At 41.6% G+C, this 17,410-nt stretch overlaps 1 protein-coding gene across 4 annotated transcripts in view; it reads right to left on the reverse strand.

Annotated features, from left to right (window-relative positions):
- Positions 1–17,410, reverse strand: part of TRIO (trio Rho guanine nucleotide exchange factor) — a 748,009-nt gene that overhangs the window by 174,163 nt on the left and 556,436 nt on the right. For all 4 annotated transcript variants that reach the window (XM_056520137.1, XM_056520140.1, XM_056520138.1 and 1 more), the window contains exon 42: positions 3,585–3,688. In XM_056520137.1, coding sequence (XP_056376112.1) covers positions 3,585–3,688 — 104 coding nt within the window. The remainder of the gene's footprint in view (positions 1–3,584; positions 3,689–17,410) is intronic.

The raw sequence follows: 17,410 nt of genomic DNA on the forward strand, positions 1-17,410 counted from the left end.
TTTTCATCAAACAGAGGATCGCAGGGGTACATGAAAGAACAGAAGAGGCCATGCTGAGGGAGCCGCAGGAGCAGTCAGGGAAAGAAGATTGGCAGAGGGTAAGTATGTGGAAAGGGAGGTGAACTGTTGCTTACTATAAGGGAACTGCTACCTACTATAAGGGAACTGCAGCCTGCTATAAGGGAACTGCTGCCCACTATGGGGGAACGGTCGCCTACTATGAGGGAAATTGCTGCTTACCTAATGTGGGGGACATTTGCTGTCTCATATGGGGAACTTCTGCTGCCTACCTAATGTGGGAGACTTATGCTGTCTACATGCATGTGGGAGGAGAGAGTGAACTGCTGCCTACTATGTGGGGAATCTGATGCCTACCTAATGTAGGAGAAATTGGTTGCCAACTATAAGGGAACTGCTGTCTCCTATGGAAGGAATTTGCTACCTACTATGGAGCAAATCTGCTGCCTACCTAATGTGGGGCAAATTTGCTGCCTACCTAATATGGGGGACAACTGTTGCCTTCTGTGGGGGAAATTTGCTGCCTACTATAGGGAAACTGTTGCCTACTATGGGATCTTCTGCTGCCTACCTAATATGGGGGGGGGGGGGGGCATCTGCTGCCTACCTAATGTGGGGGACATCTGCTGGATACCTAGTGTTGGAAACTTCTGCTGTCTAACTAATGTGGGGGGCAATCTACTACATTCCTGCCGGGACATCTCTATTAAAGCATGTCTCAATTACAGCCACTAGATTATTCACCAAAGTTCATGGATCCTACTCCCTTAACTCCGAACATTTGTAGACACGACTCTCAGCTTATCATTTCTTAACCTATGTGCTACTGGTATCTTCTGGGGGGGAGAGAGATTATCAACCCCCCCCCCCCAATCCCCAATTCCTAGTTTAAATTTTCCTTAGCAAATGCTTTGAATTGTTCGCTGAGGACCTTTGTTCCATTGAGAAAAAGATGCAAACCATCTTACAAGTAGAGTTTCTTTCTATTCCAACTAGAGCTATTATGAGGCACAAAGCCAAACCCTTGCACCTGACACCATTCACCGTAAGTTACATTTCCTAATGCAGTCATACAGACTGTTATGCCCCTGAGGAAGGAGCGAAAGCACGCTCGGGGTCCAGGCACAGCATCAGCAGCGCACATGGGTAAGCAGCTATGCAATTACAACTTGTTATGAGGATGACTTTAACACTATCTGTGGGCAGTGTATAGTGGTAACTCCCACAAGGGAATGATATAGTGCTATACTGTGTTCTTATGTGCACCCAGTCCTAGTGCAATATTGATACTTATGATACTGTGTTTTGCAATTGGTGCAATCTTTACTTGATACATATATTCTGGTATTTTTTTGGCATGTGGTGCTGGCTCTGGTAGTTTTGTGTCTGTAATCCTGTGAATATCACTATACAAAATATATATGTTTTTATACATTGAATACAGTATAAGTTAATTTTTAATGAATTATCATCAACTTGGTCTTTTCGGTGGTATATAAAAAATGGGATACAATAGCGTAGTCTATCAAGCTATTCTGTTCAGAAAATAAAACATGCTATGAAAAAAAGAAAGAAAAAAAAATAGACAATGTTTCAACCCCACGGGCATGCTGTCGTGTACAGTGGAATTCTATTTTGTCAGTGTGCTATTGTAAAGCAGTAACATTGTGCACATAATACTTCGGAACATAGATTTAGGTTTTATCATTTTAATGCCAACACATTCTAATGTGTTTTAAAGCTTACAACAATGTACTTGAATTTTTAACACTGCATCGCTTAAAAACATACATACAGTCATGGCCGTAAATGTTGGCACCCCTGAAATTTTTCAAGAAAATGAAGTATTTCTCACAGAAAAGGATTGCAGTAACACATGTTTTGCTATACACATGTTTATTCCCCGTGTGTGTATTGGAACTAAACCAAAAATGAGAGAAAAAAAGCAAATTGAACATAATGTCACACCAAACTCCAAACATAGGCTGGACAAAATTATTGGCACCCTTAACTTAATATTTGTTTGCACACCCTTTGGAAAAAAAATAACTGAAATCAGTCGCTTCCTATAACCATCAATAAGCTTCTTACACCTCTAAGCCGGAATGTTGGACCACTCTTCCTTTGCAAACTGCTGCGTCTCTTATTGGAAGGGCGCCTTTTCCCAACAGCAATTTTAAGATCTCTCCACAGGTGTTCAATGGGATTTAGATCTGAACTCATTGCTGCCACTTCAGAACTCTCCAGTGCTTTGTTGCCATCCATTTCTGGGTGCTTTTTGACAAATCTTTGGGGTCATTGTCCTGCTGGAAGATTCAAGATCTCGTACGCAAACCCAGCTTTCTGACACTGGGCTGTACGGTGCGACCCAAAATCTGTTGGTAATGCTCAGATTTCATGATGCCTTGCACACACTCAAGGCAACCAGTGCAAGAGGCAGCAAAACAACCCCAAAACATCATTGAACCTCCACCATATTTCACTGTAGGTACTGTGTTCTTTTCTTTGTAGGCCTCATTCCGTTTTGGGTAAACAGTAGAATGATGTGCTTTATCAAAAAGCTCTATCTTGGTCTCATCTGTCCACAAGACATCTTCCCAGAAGGATTTTGGCTTACTTAAGTTCATTTTGGCAAAATATAGGCTTGCTTTGTTATGTCTCTGTGTCAGCAGTAGTGTCTCCTGGGTCTCCTGCCATAGCGTTTCATTTCATTTAAATGTCAACGGATAGTTTGCACTGACACTGATGCTCCCTGAGCCTGCAGGGAAGCTTGAATATCTTTGGAACTTGTTTGGGGCTGCTTATCCACCATCCGGACTATCTTGCGTTGACCCCCTTTCATCAATTTTTCCCTTCTGTCCACCCCCAGGAAGATTAGCTACAGTGCCATGGGTTGCAAACTTCATGATAATGTAGCGCACTGTGGACAAAGGCAAATCTAGATCTCTGGAGATGGACTTCTAACTTTGAGCTTGTTGATATTTTTCAACAATTTTGGTTCTCAAGTCCGCAGACAGTTCTCTTCTCTCTCTCTGTTGTCCATGCTTATTGTGGCACAAACAGACACACAATGCAAAGACTAAGTGAACTTCTCTCCTTTTTATCTGCTGTCAGGTGTGATTTTCATATTGCCCACGCCTGTTACTTGCCCCAGGTGAGTTTAGAGGAGCATCACATGCTTGAAACTATTTTATTTTTCAACAATTTTGAATGGGTGCAAATAATTTTGCCCAGCCTATATTTGGAGTTTGGTGTGACATTATGTCCAATTTGCTTTTTTTCCTCCCATTCTTGGTTTAGTTACAATACACACAAAGGAAATAAACATGTGTATAGCAAAACAAGTGTTACTGCAATCCTTTTTTGTGAGATATACTTCATTTTCTTGAAAAAATTCAGGGGTGCCAACATTTACGGCCATGACTATATGTTTGACAACATTTTCATTTTATACCTCTTAACTGCAGCAGATGTTCTATGTATGAAATAATCTTACTTTATAATCCCACATGCATTTGTTAATAAAATATAAAAGTAAAACTTAATAAAATATATATGGTACATACTCTCTGTGCCAGTCATAGATTTGATGGATATTTCCAAAAATAATCTTATCCTTTCCTTTCATGTCATCTGGAACACCATCTTCCTTCATGAGTGCCATATATCCCTGTAGCAGATGCAAAAAAGAAAAAAAACAAAGTTTGTTAGTTTTAGCATATTAATATCAGCAATGACTGCACTCTCGTACTTCTACAGTTAAATAAAGCAATGTTAATTATCCCTAAGGGTGTATTCACACACACAAAGGATCCGCTGTGGTTTTGTATTTGTAAAATCTGCAATTGAGGTTCTGCAATTGCAGATTTTCTAAGGCATTTGTAGTTTTGTTGCCTTGTAAAATCTGCAACTGTTGGTTTTACAACTCTAGATCCACAACTTCAAATTCACAGCAGATTCGATATGTAGGAATGCACCATAAAGGGCATAAAACTGAAAGCAAAGCAATCAGAACTATTGCCTTTATACAGCCTTTCATAGTTTATAAACTAAAACATAAAACATCATCTTGTCGGACCCATTTAGATATTTACTTAAGTGCTCAAGTCCATAAATCCACATGTAGAATCTTTTTTGATGCATACGGATCATGAAGCTTTTGAAGAGACACTGCATGGTGAGAGGATTGGATTTCAGATGTTCCTCAGGTGATGGGTAATACTAACAGCCAGCACAAGTGAGGAGCCGAAGCACAAGTTGTTTGAAGATACCATGTTATGACTGAATCTCATGATCAAAAAACAAAACTTTTTGAAATCAGCAAATCATCCCCGCCTCTCTATGATGTGAAGGAAATGTTGAGAAGCCTTTAACTAAAGAGTAAAAATGGACGGATACCGCTGAGGTGTATGGGCTGCCATCAGAAAAACACTAGCTTTTGCCCGCGGCTTCGCTCGCGTTAAATTTGGGCAACATAGTTCTACTTTTTACAATCCTATAATAATGAGGCCGCTCTGGGTAAAGTCTACGGGCATCCAAACAACCCGAATTCTTTCAACTTTGATCGCTGCGTCTAAAGAGTTAATTCCGGACATCTGCTGGAACGGCGATGTCCGGCATTAGCCACGGGTCCTGGCTGTTGATAGCAGCCGGGACCGTGCGGGTATGATGCAAGCTCCAGCTCCTGAGTTCGTTTCTTAACCCTCCCGTGCCGCAGTGCTGGGTATACCCGGCATTCTGCGGCAAGGGGTTAATTCATACAAACTTTGAACCCCTGTTTCAACCCATCAGGGGTGGAGTTTAAGAAAACGTTAAAAACACGTGTTTCTCTAATTGTTAGCCTAAAAATAAAGTTTCATGCTTCTAGCTTCAAAAATGACAGACTTCCAAACAAACTTTCAACCCCCTTTTCACCCCCTTAACCCCTTAAGGACCAAGCCCATTTCCTCTTCAGAATGTGGTCAGATGTGCAAAAAACGCTCTGGTCCTTAAGGCCAAAATGGGCTCCGTCCTGAAGGGGTTAAGGACCAGAGCGTTTTTTGCACATCTGACCACTGTCAATTTAACCATTAATAACTCTGGAATGCTTTTAGTTATCATTCTGATTCCGAGATTGTTTTTTCTTGACATAGTCTACTTTAACATAGTAGTACATTTTTGTGGTAACTTGCATCCTTTCTTGGTGAAAAATCCATAAATTTGATGAAAAAATTGAAAATTTAGCATTTTTCTAACTTTGAAGCTTTCTGCTTGTAAGAAAAATGTATATTACAAATAAAAAAATTTTGATTCACATATACTATATGTCTACTTTATGTTTGCATCATAAAATTGACATGTTTTTACTTTTGGAAGACACCAGAGGGCATCAAAGTTCAGCAGCAATTTTCCAATTTTTCACAAAATTTTCAAACTCGATATTTTTCAGGGACCAGTTCAGTTTTGAAGTGGATTTGAAGGGTCTTCATATTAGAAATACCCCATAAATGACCCCATTATAAAAACTACACCCCTCAAAGTATTCAAAATGACATTCAGTCAGTGTTTTAACCCTTTAGGTGTTTCACAGGAATAGCAGCAAAGTGAAGGAGAAAATTCAAAATCTTCGTTTTTTACACTCATGTTCTTGTAGACCCAATTTTTGAATTTTTGCAAGTGGTAAAAGGAGAAAATTGTTACTTGTATTTGTAGCCCAATTTCTCTGGAGTAAGCACATACGTCATATGTCTATGTAAAGTGTTCGGCGGGCGCAGTAGAGGGCTCAGAAGGGAAGGAGCCCCACTATAGGGGCTAGCGGTGGGGACCGGAATTCCCACGGGAGTATGGATACGCCCTCGGTCCTTAAGCACTCGGAATGCAGGGCATATCCATACGCCCTATGTCCTGAAGAGGTTAAGCTATTTTACAAGGTTTTATCAGTCAGACTCTGCTCCTTTCTCCCTTCTCTCATCCATAAGGATCAGGTTGGGTTTATCCCCTTTCATCACGGAGGTGACAACACCAGGAGGGTAGTGGATCTGGCTGACAATCGGAGGTCCGAACAGGCGTTGATCCTTAGTTTGGATTTGGAAAAGGAATTTGATAGACTGGGATGGCCTTTTCTTTTCGCTACCCTACAAATGTTCGGTATCAAGGGCAACTTTCTGACAGCACTGCGGGGTCTCTATTCCTCTTCTACTGCCTCTCTCAAACTTCCTAATGCTTCTTCCCTAACCTTCCCCTTGTTTAATGGGACTTGTCAGGTATGCCCGTTGTCCCCCTGGTTTTCGCCTGATGCATAGAGCCTTTGGCCGCTATGATAAGGGGTGATCCGGACATCACTGGCATTTCCTTGCATGATCAGGAATTCAAGATCTGCTTATAGGCTGATTATGTTCTTCTCACATTCTCTGATCCTTTGCTTTCTCTCCCTAGCCTCTATAAGGCTCTTCATGCTTATGGTGTACTTTCTGGCTACAAGGTCAAGCTTTCTAAATCTGAAGAGCTTCCTCTGAAACTCCCTCTGTCCTTGTCTACCCTTTTGCGCTCCAAGTACTCTTTTAAATGGTCTACCCACTGCTATTAAGTATTTAGGGGTGTACATCACTTCTCACTACTCCTCTCTTTACTAATTTCCTTCCACTTTTTCAGGAACTTCGGGCTCTCCTGGAGAAGTGGCGGTCACAATATATCTCCTTTTTTGGTCGGATAGCAGTGGATAAGACCATGATCCTTCCGAAACTACTTTATTTTTTCAAGATGTTACCTGTCTGAGTGCCTTTATCGGCCCTTCGCTCTTTCCAAACGTCAATTTTTCGTTTTATCCGGGACGGTAAGAGGCATTGTCTCCCAATGTCTGTCATGATGGTGAGTAGGGCTCTGGCAGTCCCCGACATGATGAAATACTACTGGGCCGCACACCTACGCCATCTGGCGGCATGGTCCTCATACCACGTGTATAGCCGTTGGATGGAACTAGAGAAGCTCTGGCTGGCCCCTATCCATCCTAATACCCTCTCCTGGTCCTCTCCTGGTCCTCTCCGGCATCTACTATATATCTCTCTCCTTTACTGGGTCTTATGTCTTTCTCTAAATATGAGTGGGGGTATTGCTCTGCAAAATTCAAACTGTTTTCACTCTTTTCCCCTATGCGGTCCTTCCTCTTTCATCCTGACTTCCCCTCTGGTCTGTCCTATGGTGAGGGAGTGGGGTCTCAGGGCCAACGTAGTGGACCCCTTGTCTCGCTCCCTCCTGCCTTTTTATCAATTGATGACTCTTTGGGGACTCCCCTCGTCTGATTGCTTTCACTATGTACAAGTGAGACATTTCATGTCTTCCATGGTTGGCTCCAGAGTGGTCTCTCTGCCCACCAGCTTTGAAAGGTTGTGCAGAGGGGTACCTCAGGCGAGGGGTCTTCTCTCCGACATCTATTCCTTACTACTTAAGCCCCCTAACGGTGATCCCCCCCATAGCACCGTTGCATGGGCCGTTGGGAGGCCTTTCTAAATACCACTATTACCCTGCCTCAGTGGCGTATTATATGGGAGAGGGCCTCCAAGGCTTCCATTTTGTCAGGGTGTAAAGTAAAAGCGCTTTATACTGAAAAAGAAGGACCAAATAAAAAATATCAACAGGGTTGATCCTATGAGGTGGACATTAAAAAACACCTCAAAAAGAGTACATTTGTAGGTAATTTATGCTGTGCAATAGTAAAAACCCACTATTAACGGTTAGATACAATATAAAAATAATGATATTCACAATATAAAAAACAGTTGAAATTATCGACAAAACAATATAATTATATATATAAGTATGCAATACTCCGATTTGGCCACAAGATGGCTCTATACTAAACACCAAGTACCTTATCACCTAGACAACACTAGAGGGCAGCAGAGTCACCCTGAATACGACAGGAAATATATATAACTTCAATTAAATATATATAACTTCAAGACAATAGCAATTTTATGCATACAACTATTTGCTCTGCACAGATTAGGGATCGACCGATATCGGTTTTTAAGGGCCGATACCGATAATCGGTGGAGGTTAGGGCCGATAGCCGATAACTTATACCGATATTCCGGTATAAGTTATCGGCTATTTATCCCCCCCCGCAACACCGCTGCAGATCATTGATTTAAAGCGGGCGCTTTAAATCAATGCACTTCAGTGGCTTTTGCGGTGCCATAGGCCGCCACCACACGCTTCTCTCCCCCTACCTGTCAGGGTGGTCCGGGCCATCCATCCTTCCTGTAGTGTCCGGCGGCATTCCGGGTGGAGGGTGACCCGGTCCGGGCTGTCGTTCTCCGGGGGTGCTCTTCTCCACTCCGGGCAGGCTCTGGCCTAGTAACGCAGCATAGACGCCGCTGCGCAGTGACGCCGGGGCATTATCGGCAAGGTAATTGCAGATACCGATAATGCCCAAAATCGTGATTATCGGCCGATAATATCGGCCATACCGATAATCGGTTGATTCCTAGCACAGATTATAACCAATTTCAGATATCTGGTAATATTGCATGCCCAAATTACCTGGCTTGATATTGACTCCCCAGAATATGGATTCTAGGGCAGAGATTTTCCTCTGATCAATTTAGATACAATATTCGGCAATATGCATCTTTAACAAATAGCACTATAATGACTTAGCAACTAACAGTACACCTCCGCAATAAAGCAGGGCACCACTAAATTTCAAGCCAGTTAATTTATTAATATTTCAGATAATGAAATCTATACATTACCAGATATCTATGTTTTTTTCAGCCTCCAAGGTAAAGGGGTGTTAGGAAGTTTTTCTTTATGATGAGCCCTGTGTCTTGTGATGAGATTTTCTGATAGGTTCCCTCATAGATCCATCTCCTCACTTGGACACAGCTTTTTAACTTATTCCTTATCAGACTTATCCACCCATAACAAATATGATGTCATTTGGTGGGCGGGCCTATGTAGATTGGGACCTAGTTATTCCTAGGTTAAACACAGAGGGCAGTCTAAGATAAGAAATGGACTCTGCAACTAGCTATGATAACTACAATTGGGATATATATATCTCATATGACTATATTATTTATACAATGGTTTATTTCATTGTCCAATTAGATTAAATCCTTTCCACAGTTTCATTTCTCAGTCATCTTAAATAGATGACCGCCTATAAAGAAACCCAGTATGAAATGATCATGGGCTGGTATCACACTCTGGAACCATTGAATATGTTAAACCCATTTCCCCCCCCCCCCCCCCCCCCCAATGCTGGCATTGCGGGGTGGGATTGGGTAAGGTGTTTCATACTTTCTGATCATGTATTCTCCTGGTAGTAGAGGTCCCCAAAGTCAGAGTAACTACGCTCAGGTAGGGTCCCTCAGGTGGGACAGCCCCTATTCGCCTCTTCTCAAGCCTAATTATCTAATGTTAATATATGTATATATTTAATAATAGTATATATCTAGGATAATGTATAGTTCTTACCTTGTTTAGCATCGCAGGACCTTCGGTCATGTGACCATGTTAATATCCTCTATGGTATGTTGGAGGACCTTAGGAGGTCCTTGGGTCACGTGTTACCCACAAATCTTTGTAATGGTGATTGACATCAGTATGGACCAATTAGAACTAGTCCAGCCCCTGCCCATATAAGGGAGCTGTAGCCAATTATTGCTCTCTTGGGCTGCTGCTCTCGTGGATGCCGGACTAGCAGGATGGATCTGCGCAACTTTCAAAGACACGCTAGGCCTGAAAAACCTACCGGCCTCAGCAGAACTAAAACCGTGAGTTCTAAACTACCCCTGCTAAAGCTAGCATGACTACTGGACCGCAATTAATCCCCTAAATCCAGTGGAACAGTACCTAAAGACTCTAAATTGCTAAAGTCCCAACCTTTGTCAATCTCCAAAGAAAGCAGTTGTATGCATAGAGACAGTTCCATTATTGAAGCTTGCAGAAAATCTTCAGTAAAAGTTACACCTGTTTCAGAAAACTCTCAGGTTGTGGACATTCTATTATTCTCTACCTCCCTATCGATTTTGGGAAGGGTGGCGGTAGGACAAGCATTACTGAGGAGCCCTCACCCTGGCGTCACAAATAGCAAGGGTTAACAATATAAATCGAATACAAAACAAATACCCTACTCCCCCAGGCTATCACAGTGGATTACTGGAAAAGGGTGCAGCGCCTAATTTCTGACATGCTGGGAGTCTCTGTCCCTCTGGACCCTCAGGTCTACCTCCTACACCTTTATCACCCCACTCTTTCTAAGAAGCCATATAAGCTTTTTATGCATATTGCTTTGGCAGCCGAAACTCTTATTGCTAAGTGTTGGAAGAGGACCCTTCCTCCCTCTGAATCAGACCTGTTGGCCCGTATTCGTGAGATCCGCTCCTTGGAATTTCTCACGGCCTCTCTAAATAATTCTATTCCCTCATTTCTTGCCATTTCGGAACCCTGGGACCGCTTTTCTTATCAACAGCCACCTTGATTCTCCTTCCCTCCTCCCGAATCTTGTGGTGTGTTCGGTGTCTGTCTTTGTGGTCCTTTTTGTTCTTCCCTGGGTTAACCTTCCCTTATTTCTACTCCTTAATTAGCCACTTCAGACTCCAATATCCTTGACTGGTTCCATTACACACGACAAACTATGGGCGCACCTGGAATCAATTACTTCACCACTCCTCCTCATGTCCCTAACATGGATCCCTCCTTCAGACAAGTCCCATCTTCTCAAGTCGCAGTTACAGATTGACTTTGTGAAGTCCTACACATTCAGGGCCTGGAAGATTCCCCAGCAGCCAGACCCCTGCGATCAGACATGGTATACCCTATCCTTTGGATAGGGGATAAACATGTCAAGCGGCGGAGTACCCCTTTAATATCTGAGGAAATAGTCAGCTCAGATGTGAACTGAGCAATTCACCAGGTCATAATTTTGATAAATTTTGATAATTCTCCTTTTTCATAACTAATAATATTATATGACCATTATTCACAATTCATTTATGCCTTTAATATTACCACTAAAACACTTCTTTCTTTCTTTGCGCTCCCTATCCTCCTCTTGGACCTTTACTAGTTACTGTTTCGATTTAAATGGACAATGTCATTAAACGTGATTTTTAATATTTGTTTCCTTGTCCCAAATAACTTTTGTAATTGGCTTCCATTAACTCCTTAAGGACTCACATAAACGCCCTGCGCCCACTCCCTTTCTATGACGCGGGCTCACGGGCTGACCCCATGTCATAGCCAGGTGGTCTCGGTGGCTATCAGCCACCAGGACGTGTGTTTAATGCCAGATATCACAGATTGCGGTGATGCCTGGCATTAACCCCTTAGACGTGGCGATCAAAGTTGATCACCGTGTCTAAAGTGAAAGTACAACCGTTCCTGGCAGCTCAGTCAAAAAATTCCAAAGTCCAAAATGAAAACTAAAGACCACCGCACAAAATATGAGCCCTCATATAGCCCCGCATGCAGAAAAAGCGGTCAGAAGATGACAATTTTAAACATACAAATTTTGGTACGTGTAGTTATAATTTTTTTTGTATAAAACCTACATAAATTGGGTATCCTTGTAATCGTATGGACCTACAGAATAAATTTAAGGTGTGTATTTTACCGGAAAGGGCACTGCGCAGAAACGGAACCCACAAAAAAAATTACAAAATTTTTTTTGTTTCACCATAGATTTTGTAGTGAAATGAATGATGTAATTACAAAGTAAAATTGGTAGTGCAAAAAACAAGCCCTCATATAGGTCTGTAGGTGGGAAACTGAAAGCGTTATGATTTTTAGAAGGTGAGGAGGAAAAAACGAAAGTGCAAAAACGGAAAAAGGTTAGTTTTTCTGCTGTATACTTCTGGCCACCAGGGGTCACCCTTCTTGGCCAGAACACATTCCGTCTGGTTAAAATCTCAGATTTTGGTCTCCTGCTTGTAATGGCAGGAGACCAGACTAGGGAAGTGTTTCTCTGCACTGAGCTTGATTGACAGCTGCACAGAGCCTCACTGCAAGCTGCTGCACAGAATGAAAGCTGCAAAGCGCCTCACTGAAAGACAGACTGAAAGCTGCTGCACAGAGCTTGAGGTCTTCTACTCATCACAGCACTGTAACAATATCAGGGTGGAAGTGGTCCCCCACGAGGCTTCAGTGATGTAATGCCTGCTGGGAAATGACCACTTTCTCCTGATGGGATGTTGCACTGTGTGAGCAAAAAAAAAAAAAAAAGGGTGGAATGAGTGTTAGGAGTAGTTAGGGAACATAGCCTGAGTTAGTTTAGAAAAGTTTTTTTGATGACAGGCACTCTTTATTGTTTTTGATTATTTGGGTACCCTGCCTACTCTCAGTAAATGTCTCAAGTGAGGTATTATTTTACCCACAAAGAGCACCTCTGCATTGGTCCTGAATAGCCTTGGTCCTGAATGGTCACCTAGTATTCTGCTTCAAATTCCTCTTTACTTAACAGACTTGTTTGCAGTGGTATACCTTGTTCGTAAGGAACAAATAACCTGGTCCCTTCTTTTTGCCACTGTAATTTTACCCCCTTATCCATGATTTCCTTCTGTACCCATTGTTTGCTGGTTTGTTAAATACAGCTTTTGAATACAAAAAATTAAGGGATTGACTAGGCATAAAGTTTCATAGTCACCCTGCTCTTATAGTAAAAATCCTTGTCTGTGATGATGGTGAAACCTTCTTTACTATGAATGAAGAGGATGCCCCCTCGTAATGGTTACCTGCCTACATATAAAAAGATCACTATAAAAGATCTTTGTAATGTCCATTCATATATTAGTGCATTGGCCCAGATTTATCAAACTAGTTGAAAATAAAAGTGATGTGATTTTCTCATAGCAACCAATGACCGCTCCGCTTTCACTTTACCAGAGCTCATTAGTTGAGTTGTGACTGGTTGCTGTGGGAAAATCACTCCATTTTTTTCTCTCACACTGTTTGATAAATCTGGGCCATTGTGATCAAACCATCTCTAACATATCTTTTCTAAATAACCCAAAGCTTGTGAAACCCCTGTGGAGTTGGCTGCATTATCTGAAATGCCCAGTAGATGGCAGATTGAGACCACAAATGAACTAGAATGCTGTTAATAAAGACTGGGGCTGTGATCACAAGACTAGCAGCCATTTCATGAGAGATGATGCTGATTGGTGGAGACTTCGGTCACATGAATGTGACATCACACAGGTCCTGTGCCCTGAGGATTTGCTCAGACAAACACAAGCTTAGCCAGAGAAAAGACATGCTTCTAGCTGTAAGTGACTGCACCACAGAGACAGAACCTTGCTGAAAGAACTTGCTTCACACAGGACCACACCAGCTGAGAGAGACCTGCTGGCAGAGACAAGCACCGAGTCCAGATGTCTGGTGAATACAGTGAGGGGAGACTGCTGCTGGACTGACCTAGTTAATGGTGTTGTGAGGGTAAGCCTATAGCCTCTTCCCTGTTTCACTACAGGGCATCCGTCTCCTTACTCAAAGTAAAGACTCTGAGATCCAATGGCGGATATTACACAGCGCAGGCTGTTTCAGTGAGGCTGCGGAGCAGGACTTATAAGGGCCCCAACACTCCTATGTGCACCAACGGTCATTAGGGCGAAGATAAGGGGGTGGGCCGCAGGTGTGCCAGTGGGTGGGTGAGGAAAATCCACATTGCATTCCTATCTGTATTACACTATTGTATTATCCTATTTATGTTGTTCATTTGCTACTTCCTATTTAAAGTTAGTTCACATTAGGCTGTGTCGGTCTCATTGTACCAAGTATGTTCCCAGTGGGACCCCACATCCCTACTCCAGATGCTCCACTGTGTGGAGGCACTGCCGGAGATATGTACCCCAGCTCCCATATATCGGGGGCTCAGGATCCGCCTGTCGGGTGCAGTGAGGAAGCTAGGGTAAGGAACCCAAGAGACACTAGGGGGCGCTCCCAAAAACCCGCTAGACTAGATAACCTGTCTTGGTCCTATAATCAGGTCATACCGTTAATTATCTTTGTCACCCTCCTCTGCACCTCTCCTCCAGTTCAGCCATGTCCTTATTATACACAGGTGCTCAAAATCGTACATAATACTCCGTATGTGGTCTGGATAAAGATTTATACAGAGAAAAAAAAACTATGTTCCTGTCACAAGCCTCTATGCCTCTCTTGATACCTACCCATGACTTTGTTAGCCTTAGTAGCAATAGCCTAGCACTGATCACAAATGAGCTCCCTTTTGGCGTTCTGAAACCTTTTAAATTCACTACTATCCCATTTAGCTCTTTCTTCAATATATTCTTTTAATCCTATATTTTCATGTGGTCATATTTCTCATATACTTTTTCATGTATTTTAGTTTATTCTCCTCCATTTTTCACGCTTTTTTTCTTCAAATTGTGTGAGCCATTTGAACAAATAGATAATTTATTCTAGATCTTGGTCGCAAGTCTATTTTACTATATATTTCTATATATATTTATTTTAGATATTTTTCAATATATTTATTGATTCTGTTCATTAATTCATATCTATATTTATACCTAGTATGTTCCCAGTGGGGCACAACATCCCTACCCTGGATGCTCCACTGGGTGGAGGCACTGCAGTAGACATGTACCCCAGCTCCCATATATCGGAGGCTCAGGATCCACTTGTTGGGCGTAGTGAGGTAGCTAGGGTAAGGGACCCCAAACACACTAGGGGGCGCTCCCAAAATTCTTATCTATAATTATACCTATATTAATTTTTATCTTTATTGAATTCATTAACTATTTACTAATTCTATATACCCTATAATGATCTGATTTTATTGACTTTATCTAAACATTTTTCTTTATTATTACAATTTTATATATTCACTCATACTTATCAATGTTCCTTTTTTACATTGGTATATCATACATACCATTCCCACTGAATAAGGTATATTCAATTTTATGATTGATGCCTATACCTATATTTATTTATACCACTCCTGAACTCTTCAATCCTTCCTTTATTTTTCCCCATATTTGATCATTTATTTGCCTTACAATTATCTCACTTCACAAACGATCATTCATTTGTGTATTCTTTATATATTTAAATGTAGAAAGATGATTGAAGACGGCACTCACCAGGAATGTGACTTCATATTTCCTTTATTAGACGAACATGAGGTGCGATGTCAGACAGGTATGTCAAGCATAGACCCCGAGGATCTTAGTGTGATGGTAACAGCTGTGTCGTACTTCCGTACTTCTTCAGACCATACACGCCCCTGGTGCTGCCACCAGTAAAATACCTGCGTGATGTCATCCAGGGGCGGGAACTACATAGAGTTTAATAGCAAAAAATTTGCAATAATAAAAACAAACACAAAAACACACTATATAAACACTGGTAATGCACTAAGATTAGATAAAGATACTCAGATCTAACTTGTCGTTCAGACCTAGTTTCCCCTGTGCGCCGATGAGCATGATCCAGCGAGCCTCTGCTTGTAAAAAAAGCTTTAAGTCTATCAATTCCAATCTCTGCAAAAAACCCTTTCAATGCCAAAAAAGAGTAGGGCTGATGGATCCCCATTATGTGCATCCAACATATGTTCGATAACTCGGGGTGAGCCCTTCTTACTTTGCATTGAATATATGTGCTTGCGGAATCTAATTTGCATCAGACGTGTAGTGCTTCCGAAGTAAAATCGTCCGCACTAACACATTAGGACATACACAACATAGTTAGTTTTACAACAGCAAAAATCTTTACACCAAATGTCACATCCAACCATATTAATTACTTAATACAAATAAGATGAGGAGACCACTTACAAGAACCACACTTGTAATTACCTTTTGGACTTAACCAATTCTTTGTTTCACATGAAGAAGAGAACTTGCTGCGGGTAAGTATATCACCTAGGTTATTAGCTAATCTGAATGCTATTACAGGTTTTTGGTGAGCTAGATCTGCCAAAATGGGATCGTTCTGGATTAAAAACCATTGTCTATGAACAGCATTTTTAATCATATTTGTCATAGGGCCATATTTAAAAGTAAATAGAAAATAAATCTATCAGATTTTTTATTTCTCCTTCTACATCTTTTTAATAAATGGTTCCTGTCTTGTGACACTGCTCGCTCATAGGCTGTATCCAGAACTTTCTGGGGGTAACCCCTATCTTTAAATCTTGCAGAGAGTTCCAAAGCTTGTTTCTTAAATCCTGAGTCGGAGCGGTTAATCCTTTTTTAACCTTAGCATTTGTCCGTAAGGTATAGCTGATTTCACATGCTCGGGTGATAACTACGGAAATGCAGGAGGGAATTTCCTGCTTTAGGTTTTCTAAATCCAGTAGTTATCAACCCTTCATCGCCCACAGACACTAAGACATCTAGGAATTCTAGCTCTAAAGTACTTATATTATAAGTCAAATTTTAATTCATACTGTTGTTCCCAATGTGGTGAACGAAGTCCACGAAGTCTGCCTCCGAGCCCGCCCAGACGATAAAAAGATACAAAGCGGGCATAACCCTTAACAAACCTCAAAAAGGATTGTTGGCTGAAAAGATATAATCTTTTTCAAAACATGCCACAAATAAGTTGGCTAAAGTGCAGGCCACCAGAGTACCCATTGCCACTCTGAAGGTCTGCCTATACCACTCATTAAATAAAAAAGTATTGTTTGTAGGAATGAGAGACAGGGCTTTGCAGATGAAGTTCACACACACATCACTCCTTTCTGAATTTTCGAGTAACTTGCGGATACAAGAAACCCCTAATTCCTAAGGAATGTTCGTGTACAACGATTCTATATCAATGGAGGCAAGGAGGCATCCCTTTTGTCAACCCAAGTCTGAAAGCACGGCCAAGAACCCTAGTATCTTTAACTAGGGTTGGAACATTGTTCAGCAATGGTCTTAGAAGAAAAGCAATATATTTTAAGATACACTCAGTTATGGAGCCCACGCCGGACACAATGAAGCGTCCGGGGGGCCTCCAAACTTTTGTGTATCTTGGGCAAGAAATACCAGCAAGGGTATTTAGGAAAAGCTGGAATTAATTTGGAGGCCATTCCCCTGGATAGGATACCCCTCCCCACACAAGAAGCCATGAGATAGTTAGGGAATTCTGCCAACTTCGAAAAATTTGAATCTAATCCTACTGGTAGGATATCCTCAAAACTGCAAACCCTTCTTAGAGGTGTGGTGGGGAGGGGCCCCACCACACCTCTAAGAAGGGTTTGCAGTTTTGAGGATATCCTACAAGTAGGATTAGATAAAAAAAATTCGTAGTTGGCAGAATTCCCTAACTATCTCATGGCTTCTTGTGTGTATTATTCTTCTGTCATCATAACGATGTTACCCCCTTTATCGGCCCTTTTAAATATGAAATTTTTCACGGAGCTAAACCAGGTTAATGCTTCCTGTTCTTCCCTATT

Source organism: Hyla sarda, chromosome 5 (assembly GCF_029499605.1).
Source record: "Hyla sarda isolate aHylSar1 chromosome 5, aHylSar1.hap1, whole genome shotgun sequence".
NCBI lineage: Eukaryota > Metazoa > Chordata > Amphibia > Anura > Hylidae > Hyla > Hyla sarda.